This window comes from Rhinoraja longicauda, chromosome 13 (assembly GCF_053455715.1).
Source record: "Rhinoraja longicauda isolate Sanriku21f chromosome 13, sRhiLon1.1, whole genome shotgun sequence".
Lineage (NCBI taxonomy): Eukaryota > Metazoa > Chordata > Chondrichthyes > Rajiformes > Arhynchobatidae > Rhinoraja > Rhinoraja longicauda.
Window position 1 is genome coordinate 31,885,560 of NC_135965.1, and position 12,100 is coordinate 31,897,659.

Genomic DNA, 12,100 nt, shown 5'->3' on the forward strand with positions numbered 1-12,100 from the left:
TCCTGTTGTCTGCTACAGGAAAAATAACCACAACAAAGTCCTCCTTGCATTGATAGAAATGCTCTTCCCAAAGTCATCACAATGTCAAATCATAATGGATATGCTCATTAATTTACAACAATTCCAGTAAAAATGTGGAAGGAGCTATAATCATGACACACAAAAGCTTTTAACTCCATTAGCCAGAGTCATGATGAAAAATTCTCCTCAAGTTTGGGCACCCAGAAAACAAATTACCATCTTTTCTTCAGAAGAACATGCATTTTACCAATGGATGCACCATGGACCTGGTTCTTTATTAATTACATAGAAAGGGAATGCAATTGAGCTACACTACAAGGGAATATAATACAAACACTCTGAAGGGAAGTCATACACACATTACAAATAAAACATTTTGAGCTGTGGGTATTACTGACAACTGAACATTTATTAGCCCTTGAGAAAGAGGTAGTAAGTTACCTTTTGAACTGCTGTAGTCATCACGGTGAAGATGTTCACACAATAGAGTAGGACGTTTCAAAATTTGCACCAAGAAATACTGAAGGGGCAATGAAATATTTCTAAGTCAGGATGATGTGTGACATAGAAACATGTAGATGTCCCCAAATGACCTCTGCACTGAATTCAACAACATCTCCAGACAAAGCCATTCATCCAGCACCATGGATTTGAGAGGTTCTATTGGAATAAGCAAGGAAAGTGATTGCAGTGCAAGTTGCAAGTGGCACACAGCGTAGCTATAGCACTTGGTTGGTGGGGGGAATCAATGTTTAGGTGGATGGATGTCTTGCCATTCAAGCAATCCTTGAGGAAAGGAAGGTGCTTCAAATAGATAACAAGTGAATTTCATACAACACACCTCCAGAGAATGTAATACGACCACATAGCAAGGAAATGCAATAGAAATACAGAACCTTGGCATTAAATATCCCCAACAGTTCACAGAGGCGGAATGGTGGAGTGCAGCACATACTGTATATTATCGCTTGTAGGGCGATTGAGAATCGGATGGCTCACAATGGATTTCGTTAAAGCATTTTTGAAACACCGACCAGTCACATAACGGACTGCCATCTGCTGAAATAATTAGGTTGATTCGACAGGCGACATCGGAGTCAATAAATCAAGGTATTGTTTTATGCGATTTTCTTTTGTTGCGACTGTTTAATCAAACACCACGAGCTTCATTCTGGACATGCCTCGTTTCCAAATTGAACCATGCTTGGACATTCATGTGAAATATTTCGCAAAAAGAAAGCTTTTCTCAGATTCCGCGCTCCAATTGTTTTAATAGGTTTCTTCAAAAATGTGTGTTGTTCGTTTGAGACTGTAGACATCTCCATTATTTAATTATCATGAATATTAATATAAGAATCGTGACAGCGCAAAATGTAGTGAATTGGGATGTGTATTTACTGCAAAGTATTCCTATTCTGGAAACAAACAGAGATTCTAAGATCGATAATGTAATGTGTTGCCCGAACTGTGCACATAGCAGATTTTTCAACATTTATTTGATTTCCTCAAAATGTGGGCGAGACAGTTGTAGTTTCTGGCAAAGGCGGCTTACTTGTACACATGGCAACGCTCGGGTAGGTTGTTACACGATTTCGGGGGTTATTCGGTTTTTAATCTCACCACTGATCCACTCAGTCACCTTGAATTTATTGATTCATCTCGGGTATTTTTAAAAAAAAATTCCCTGGCGAAGATTTTCCTCCAAGTGTCAGTCAGATACGTTTGTGCCTGTGCGGAGGCGGCTACACCGAGTTGGCATGTAGACCGGCAATGATTGCAATGAATGGCTTAAGCAGACTCAAACGTTAAAGTGCCCAGTCCTTCTCTGAGGTTCCCCTGACTTGGACGCAGCCGACCAACCCGCGGTGTTACAGGTATGATGGCTTCCTACAGATCAGGGCGAATGCCAAGAGCAGCGCAACGTGCCTGAAGCAATGAGATCTACAAAAATTACCAGCACCTGGATCTTTGTGCAAGGAGATTCTGAAAGAATTGTATCCCTAATCGAATCGTCCTGCATCACAAAACGGTAGATGACACGGGGCAGGACTGGTAAAAGGCGCATGCGATTATTCAGGTATGTATTACCCGGAAAATACCTCCTGCCTAAAGGTCTCAGTTAAGAAACACGGGCAGGACAAATGTCACTCCCAGGGGCAGGGCAATTGGCGAACTGGTTTACAGCTAAATAGTGTTCCCCAGAATTAACGAGGGAATGGCCCTGAATAGTTCGTTTGGACACGATAAAGAAGGGTTGAAGATTTGGGCGGATTGCTGATTAACTCGGTTCCCCGGCTTTGCTGTACACTGATCGTAGTATCAAATTGTTGCTGCCTCGTCAGTGGTCTGAGAGTTGCCACGGCGTTGGTGAGCAGCTGCTTGGAGGTAGAACTGGCCTTGGTGCTGAAAATGGCCATCGCGGCTGCCTCGGGCTACAGTTTGATTTGCAAGAGCGTAGAATCCATTTTCATGCGCATATGTCCCTGTCACCTGCAATATGCAGCGCTCACGAAAGGACAATTTCATTGCGGAAATGGCCTCATGTCCATGTTCACTTTAAAAGCACCGAGAGTGCTTCTCACCCATCTCACTCTTATTTGATACAGAGGTTTCTTTGAGGGACCATTCAAAATCTGTTAATTCAAAATGCACCGCTTGTCCAGATGTTTATTCCCAAAAGGCTGATTTTGTAAAGCAAACTGCTTAAAATGCGCAACAGAATGTTTAAAACAAATTCATCCATGCCAATCCATAAACAAATTGTAATGGATGCCGCGCTCATTACAATTTATAACAGCAACGTTGTGGCGTGAACTGCAGAGCACTATATTATGGTGTACTTGTCATGTGTAATTTATGGCCCTGTATATATGGTATAAAATAGCCATTGTTTGAAAACATTTGAAAGTGACAATTTGCTGTCCAATCCATTAGAATGAAGCCCCTTCACTTTACAGCCAACGTGCTTCGATACATTCATGTAATGTAATTCCCGTCTGATATTCAGCCTTTACAGCTTAAATCTGGTTGCGTGTTCAATTTGACCTCACGACCGAGCGAGAAAACCAAGTGTCGAGCAAGGGTTAAACGTGAAAATATGTTTCTTTAATTCAGAGCATTCATTTCCGTTCGGCAGTATTTACTTTTAAAAGAAACAATTACCAAATTATTCTGAGTATGTTCATATATTTATTCGCAAATGATCAGTGTATTTTTTTTGTTGCGGGACGGAGTGCACTATAATGTTTAGTATTGTCATCTCCACTATTTTTTTGTTTTTCGCCCCAGTTTAAAAGAATATGAGCAATATTTGAAACAAATACTTGGTATGACTATATAATCCGCAAAAAGACCAGGTATATGTTTCCCAGGAGAAAACTTCCAATACTTCCCGGACAAAATACCACCTGCGGTGTACATAGTGGTGATAAACTCTCGTTTGTTTAAATATGTATAATGTTTGCGCATTAGTCATGTATTTTATCTGGACCAAATTGGATATGTTCATCATTTAACATTGGAAAAGCTAATATTGGTTTCATCTTTATTCTTCGGCATGATCCGACCTAATATTTGCATTGATGTTTGTGTAGACATTTGACGAGGGGAGGTCGCGACTCGCAAGGATTTCTTAAAAGGATTAAAATAAATAGTTTTGGAGCACTTAATTGTGAATGTTTTGTCTAACGAGCTAAAAATGAGACGTGGGAGTATGATGTTGCAGTCAGTACTGAAACGTAGTTTAAGGATAGGCATCGTTGTCTTTTCAACCTCCTTGGTCTGGGCAAGATAGAATGGGGGTACAAAAGGAGATAGTATAGCAATATTTGTTACAACACTAGTTAAAAGAAGGCGTAACTTTCCACCAGATAATCCAATAAATAAGGCAATATGTCAGTTATAGTTCTTTGAGTACTAATCCATTACTTTTTTAAAGACCATACCTGTTGAACTAATGAACAAAAGTAGAGCCAATCACATTGCAGGGAATATACATCAAAGGGAGGTAGAAGTTACGTGCTTACAAGCTTTTGAGAACAAGGCAGTAATGGATAAGCAGCAGTGCAAATGGTGTGGAAGCAACAGAATTCATGGATTCCCTTAGAAAGAGTCCCCTTTTTTGAATCAGTATTGAATAAACATAACAATTAAGCAAAGTGATTTTATGGAATGAACATCAGGAAAATCGAAAATCTAGGATAGTGTCTTGGAGGAAACGATTGTCATTTGGTTAGATTTTAGAATAATAATGGGAAATACACCAAGATTATTGTGAATGGTACCAAGAGTTCAACATTGTGAAGAGAGTAGAGGGATATGAAAAGTGCATTGGTCTTCTTCTTTCATGTCCATCATCTATGTTTCAAATGTTCGGCCAGGCTCTTGCACAGTGGACAGCCTTCTCTTTTGCCACCGCTAGATCTTCCAGGCAGCATTGTTCACCAAGAAATGGGCACCTTAGTAGGTGTGGCATTGATTGTACAGAGGTTCGACATTCACATTCTATGTCTGCTGCATCTGCATAGCCCTATTTGCTCATAGTGGTCTTGCATCAGCCCATCTCTGTACAAAGTCTATTGAGGGACTTCCAGGTCTTCCAGTCACACCTGTGACCAGGTGGTAGCTGTTCCTTGGTTGGAATTGGCAGCTTTTCGTGGTGGTGGTTTTCACTGCGTTTCTTTTCCCACAAGGCTAGTCTGCTTGCTTGAGGAGACTGTGACAGTGACTGGACTGTGTGAAGGAAGGTCTTCCTCGACTTCAGGTGGTTTGGGGCTGGGTGATGGGAGTGACAGGATGTCCCCAACTTGCCTACTATGTTCAGTTCTACCGGCAACTGATCTGTGGATTCCTGGTGGAGCAATATCAGCCAAGACATGCAAGCTATCCACATCCGTTGGTTTTAAGCAGCCAGTGATGCATCTGCAGTTGTCATTAAGGGCAGCATCAACTTTCTTCGCATGAGATGATCTCTCCCAAACAGGACAAGCATACTCTGCAGCAGAGTAGCACAGCGCAAGAGCAGTTGACCACAGTGTGGATGCATTGGTACCCAACAACGAGTTTGCCAGCTTGTGTAGGAGGCTTTTCCTCATCCTCACTTTGCCCTTCACCTTTTTAATGTGTTGCTTGAAGGAAAGGGTTCGGTCCAGAAGTGCAATGGTGAGATTTAAAGGGAAATTAAAGAGGTAACAATGTCACATAAAAATATAGTGGCAGGCAATCCAAAAGTTATCCATTGCATTAAAAAAAAAAAAAATGTGTAGGAAGTTAGAAGAGGATAGATTAGCTCCTGTTGAAGATCAAAATGGCAGTTTGTGAATCATACACAGGAGTACATTTCAAGATTTTTTTGGCATCTATCTTTATGACTTGGTAATAATGAGGAAGAATGTGAAGAATTAAAAATGATAAACAGTGAGAAAAGCCGAACTAAGTGTTAAAGTATTACTAAATGGATAATAGGGCTAGAATAAACTCTATCCCTGATCTTGAAAGAAGCAGGGTGAGAAATAAGAAAGGCTCCTCTGATTATTTTCCAGACTTCTTTGGCTTCACATGTGGTGTTTATGGTGAACTGCAAAATTAATCACAGGTTGACCGTTGGTCGTGCTCTTATCCTCTTGATTGCCTTGAGCTATGACACCTGGGTCTACATTATCCCTGTGCTTCAACATTTTAATCATCCTTTGCATGAAGATTTATTCATTTCTAATCTCCCTTCCAATTTATTTTGCAATAATTTAAAAATTATATCCTCTCATCATTATTTTGCGAACTAGTGAAACCAATGCCTTATTATTTATTCATGGTTCTTGATCACACTGAAGACATTATTCTGATTACTCTAAATTCCAAGGGTCTTTAAAACATAAACCCAGATAATGTTACAAAGCAACAACTTGCATGAAATCTAGGCATTCTATATGGTTGATCCATAACATCATCCCAACAGCAATGATCATTGTACAGAAAACAATCTTTCTATTCAGTCAATACTAATATTTTTTTAATCTCTCAGTATTTTGCTGGTTTATTGAAGTTCAAAGTTCAAGTCCTAAATTTCTTTTATTCTCAATTAACAATAACTTCACTCACACATGACAAAAATGCCCTTGACATATGTGCTATACTGTATTAGCCTGCATATGTCTGAGACATGAGTTAAATTTATATTATGAAATTATGGACCTTATGTAATTATGGACCTTAAGCTTGTGCTGTTTCAGTACAGTTGCTAAACCACCTGGGCTCACAGTATTAGTCTGCCTATAATTTGGCATAATCTCAGTCAAATGATTAGCATGAAAACTGAAGTGTATTCTGTTTTAGGAAAACATACTCTTTAATGGTGGAATCAAAATATTGTGGACATAGACAAGAGTGGATTTTACACTGTCATATCCCATGGCATCGATAAAATTGTTCGATGTTGACACATAATTTTGAAATTATGAAAGAGCTTGTAAGAATTTTAGTATATTTAGTAGACTTTCTAGTGATGTAGTTGAAGTAACACAGGGCCTTTTACATGTGCATTAAACAACTGTAGACTTAAGCACTGTTTAATTTTGAGCACTGTTTGAAGATAGAAATATATTTTATTTTCTCACCTCCCTCTCTCAATTTGCTGATTGCAATGTCTGATAATGATAGGATTGCTAAATGTATATTTCCTAATGAAAGAGTGATGATTATGTCAGTATGAAAATGGGGATGAAAAATTTATAAATGATGTTTTCCTCTCCCTAACAGAGAACATATAATGTATTGCAATGGATGCAAGAAGAACAAAAAACTTTCGGAAGTACAGCCTGCAACAAGCTGTTAAAAATGCAGAGACCTTCATTGATATTGACTTTGAGAGAAAGTCAGTCAATAAATATTCATTTACTGGTGGAGGAAGCTGCATTGATGAAAAAGTGAAGAAATTGTTTTTGAGAGCAGGGCAAGCTCGGAGCGTTACAAGTGCTTCTGCACAAGGAGCCAAGGGGGATGATCAGTTTGGACTTTGGAATATGCAGAGGTCTGTACGAAAAAGCAAGACCCATGACTGTTTTGTATCCATGGCGCAAGATGGTGATCATACTGAAGTGGTTAAACCCCACGAAAGTAAGGTGATAACGTCAGATGAAAAACATAAAGATAGGATTATTAATGCTGCAAATATCTCAGAAATTGCTGTGCCCTCTGGGCCTTTTGTTATGAATAGATTGTGTGAAAGCAAGGCAAAAGCCCAATCTAAACATTCAGTAATTGACCTTCCAAGTCCTTCCTCACAATCACTTCCATCAATCACAAAATGCATAACAAATAGACGAATTTCACTGAGAAAACCCAAAAGAGGATTCCGAGGCCTATTTACAATAAGAAGAAACAGGCAGGAAAAAGCACCTTTGAGAACAAAGGACAACAAAGCAGATTCCAAAATTTTCAGTAGTAAAGTGACATTAAGACCCAACAAAAGTATATCCAGAAGTTCAAAGATTTTAACTCATGCTGGTGATTCTTTAGCACAATACTTCACTGACAGCGACCCTCCCTCAGACTCATCTTTTGAATGTAGCAGCACACTCTGTGAGGATGTTGCTTCACTGAAGAGCTTTGATTCCCTCACAGGTTGTGGGGAAATCTTTGCTGATGAGGAAACCACTGACCAGCTAGAGGCAGGGCACAACTTTAAAAATTCAGCTGAAAAATGTGAAGACAAACAAACTCCTTCAGGTGAATCTTTCCAAGGTGGAGGAGAACAACTTGCATCACCGGGACAAACGGATGGCTTGGAGCTGAATGGATTTTGGAAAAATATGAGCAACTCTGATGAAGCACATGAAACAGTTCAGGAACCCACCATAAATGAAGAACCCAAACACTCCTTGGGACTCAATGCTGAGGTTGAACAGTTAGCTCTTGCACCTTTAGTATTTCAAAATGTCACAGAGAAAGAAGATGTTGAGGAAGCTGAAAAAAATTTAGTTGCCTATGTGGAACTAGGAACACCACAGAGTGACCATCAGGAATCAACATCAACCAGTGACGAAGGATACTATGATTCATTTTCTCCAGGGCAAGAAGAGGATGAAAGCAAACGTCCACAAAGTCCGTGTGTAAATAGACAGTTTCCCAGAGACAGCTACAGTGGTGATGCCCTCTATGAACTTTTCTGCGATCCAGAGGAGCCCAGGATGAGTCCTATCTTAGATGAAGAAGGCTCCTCATTGCAAAACATTGTGGCTCAACCCCAAACTCCTTTGTCTATGTATAGTTTTTATGTAGGAGCTGAAGAAAACATGGCTCCATCTCCTACTGTGGATATAAACTGTCACGAGTTCTTCCAAGGCAGTTGGAAAGGTAAAGAATGCTTATTAAAGCTTTGCGATACTGAACTTTCTTTGGCAATGGGACTAGTAAACTGGCTTAGGCAAAAGACAGAAGTAAATGAGTTTGGTTTGAACATTCAAAATAACACTGAGAATCATGACCAAACAAGAACAGACATAATCAATTTAACAAATAGATCTGCTGCCCATTCTGTTTCCCACATGGATGGAGTTCCAAAGGAGAGTGAGGTTAGCAATTTAGCCAAAGCCACATCAGTAATACAGAATGGAAAATTTGAAAATAGAATGAATCTTTATGATCAAAATGCAACATCCTCACTTGTTATATCAACGAACAATGTCCAATCATCTATGAATTTAATGTCCAGGGACAATGATTCTGAGCCCTTAGAGAATAATCATTGCTCTGCAAACAAAGTTATCCCTGTATTAACGAGAAATGTGGTATTGAAATCTCCCTCTCAAGGAGAGTTAAACGAGACATTGGAAACAGCACGAGAAAACACAGCACCATTGGAGCCTATGATCATTGTGAAAATCAGTAAAACTATTCTTTGCCCAAAGTGTAGACAATCAGTAGAATCCAATCTTCCTGAAGTGATGCTGTGTTCTTCTTGCTTTTCAGTTGTTGGAAAACACAGCATATCTGATGTATTGAGCACTTATGATAAAAAAGATTGTCACTCAGGACCAACGAAGGATGATCAGTGCAATTCCAGCAAACCAAGGCAACAGGATACAGACCATTACGTGTCTCAGCTGCTGGAGGACTGTATTAGAAATGTCGCATCCTTAAAAATCAATACTGGTGAGACAGGGCAGTTCGGTAAGGAAGCTACCATTGAGGATTGCCTATTTGTTCTTGGTTTGCAAGCTGATCAACAAAACAAAGAAAGAAAAAATATTGGACGATCTGAAAACAATTTGAATCACAACGGAAGAGCTAAGGAAACAAATGAAGACAGAACTAATTGTGCACAGGACAGTACCAAGAAGACAAAGGAAAATGTTTCTGCTTTAAGCCCTGGGTTTAATGGACTGGAATCAACTAAAAAAAATAAGATTCCGACAGGTTCAGATACTCATCAGTCTACATCCTTGATTAGAGACGCAAAAGAGAAACCTGTGTCAAGGAAATCACTGCAGTGCAGCAATAGTACTGTTTTAAACTGTGACGATGCATGGCCTCTCTGTCAGGATGCAGCTAATCAGTCTGATGAATTACAGTATGAAATTATTTTTGGTGGAAACACCAAAGCCACATGCCCCAAGAGAAAAGGGTGCAGCTCAAATGTCAGTGAAAGTGCTTTTACATCTTCTCGACCTTTCTGCTTGCCTCTTTCAAAATCTGTCTGCTCCAGTCTCCAAAGAAGTACTCTCCAAGTAGAAAACCCCAAACGTTGTAAGAAATCTTTCTCTCATCATGACGGTCTTTGTTTCACCTCATCTCCCAGCTCGTCTTCTCTTCAGCCAACTTCCAGAGACAAGCCACTTGCATTGCAGGGTATATGCAGCCACATCAGCACTCAAGAAGATGGCAGTCACAAAGAAAGAGAGAAATCTGAGAAAACCAAACAATGAGTAAGTCATGCTGTATTCACTTGAAATGCTATTGAGAAAGTTAACGCCTTTACTTAATTCAAGCAAATAGCAATACGAGCAAATGCAAGGCAGTGAGCTGAATTAATGAGAGGCGGAATGAATGTAAAAGTAGCTTGTACAAAAATGATATGCAATTTGTCTTGCCGTTTGATTCAAATCAATTGAAAAAGAACATGGGGTGTAATAAGAGGTTGACAATTAAGGTGTCAGTGATGTAATCTCAGGTCAGTGACTTGAGTTAAGCAGTATGAAAATAACATAATTAAATATATTTATTTAATTAAATAATTACCACCACCATTTGATCGGCTGATTTCAAATTTCTGGAATGAATTGGTAGTTGAGTATACATGTCCCACAGCAGGATTCTCCAGGTATAAAGCTCCATATACTGCCCACACATTGCTTCTTGTGGTTTCTCGATGGGCAACTTGCATTGAAGTGGAAGAATGTGCAGGATAACACATGGGTATTCAGAGTCACTGTTGTCTTTTGTATGCTTTAAATGTTCCCGTGTTTACTGGCCAATCTTTAGTATTACCCCGGGACAAGAAGTGCAGAAAGGTTGGGTCTGCAATCTTCTGCTATGTATGTTTTATTTTTTATTGGAGGAAATAATTATCAAAATTAAACTTCAGGGGGAAGTTTAAACAAAAAGGTTATATTATGAAGAATCACCAATTCTGGGACAACTGGACCCCAATGTGTATGGAATCCAAGAGGAAAATGCAACTTACACACATTTTACAGCACGTAAGCTGGGGAGTTTTTTCACTGAGCCTTCTCCAGCCATCCCAACCAAGTCTGGTGAACTCCAGTAGAGGCAGCCACCAATAACGATGCAGTGTAATTTCCTTTAATTGATTTAAGTGTATTTGTCTTTAAGCGTTTCAGAGCAAATAGCTGTCATCATTGTTGAAATTGTTCTCAACAATCTTAAACATATTAAGACTATTTTTAACAGACGGCACAGTGGCGCAGCAGTAGAGTTGCTGCCTTACAGCGCCAGAAACCCAGGTTCAATCCTGACAATGGATGCTGTTTGTACGGAGTTTGTATGTTCTTCCTGTATCCTCATGGGATTTTCCCAGGTGCTCCTGTTTCCTCCCTCATTCCAAAGGCGAGTACGTTTATAGGTTAATTGGCTTCTGTAAATTGTCCCCGGTGTGTAGGATGGAACTAGTGCACGGGTGATCGTTGGCCGGCGCAGACTCAATGGGCCGAGGAATCTGTTACCTCTAAAACTAAAACCAAAAAGATATTCAAAAGTATCAATCTCTGTGACGGCTTTCACAACTGGTGAGTCTGAGGATGGACCTTAGCCATTTCTCAAAACAATTAGTGGATACGGTGTTTGCAGGGAAGTCTCTGTGCCCTGCTGACCTTGCCAATCAGCTAGGATCCACCTCCCCAGCTGAACATTGCATCTGGGGACATGCTTCAGGTTACAGAGGCTCCAAGGGCAGGTGACTGCTGCGGCAAGGTTACTGACAAGCTCACAGTTTGCTGTCTAATCAGGAAGGCATATGCTGGACCATGAGATCAGGGTATGTTTGACAAAAATGAAACATAATTACTGTATAAATATGAAAGGGACAAAAATCAAGGCTGCTATACATGATTAACAAAAAGTCTAGTGTGATTAGAAATAGAATGTTTTATGCCAATGATATATAATTGCTGAATTTGAACTTGGTTCAGTTATCAACTATTGATTCATGGTATTTACTGATTCTAGATCACCAGCTTTTTTGCATGATTTGTGTCCCAATAGACATTTATTTCATTCGCCAAGTTTCAGACAAATGTAAAGAACTGCATGTTCAGTTAGCCACTTTACTGAAATGTTAAAATGCCTTATTCCCTGGGAAGCAAAGTGCTGTATTGTCTAAGCAATAGGCAGGGGGTTGCTCAAGAGCTACTCAAATGAAGGATATGAGGGTACTTTGCATGTTTTTTATCTCTACTGGGAAAATCATAGAATCATTTGTTGCATTAAGCTGTTTATTTTTACTCATTTCCTTTTTACACTTAGAGCTAATGAATCACTTGGATTACATGGCTGGTTGTTATTGACAATTCTGCTATTTTTTCTTAACTGATAATTGAGAGAAAGGTTGGGGTGTTCGTTTTTACTC

General features: G+C 39.6%; 1 protein-coding gene across 3 annotated transcripts in view; it reads left to right on the forward strand.

The window, feature by feature from the left end:
• Positions 1 to 941: 941 nt before the first annotated feature.
• amer3 (APC membrane recruitment protein 3) overlaps positions 942 to 12,100 on the forward strand; it is a 105,252-nt gene continuing 94,093 nt past the window's right edge. Inside the window, exons 1-3 of one of the 3 annotated variants that reach the window (XM_078410749.1) lie at positions 942 to 1,131; positions 1,915 to 2,098; positions 6,775 to 9,941. In XM_078410749.1, the coding sequence (XP_078266875.1) occupies positions 6,795 to 9,941 (3,147 nt within the window). In that variant the 5' untranslated portion in view covers positions 942 to 1,131; positions 1,915 to 2,098; positions 6,775 to 6,794. Of the gene's footprint in view, positions 1,132 to 1,453; positions 2,099 to 6,774; positions 9,942 to 12,100 lie in introns of those variants that run through there. The other 2 variants (XM_078410750.1, XM_078410748.1) reach the window with 2 other exon arrangements.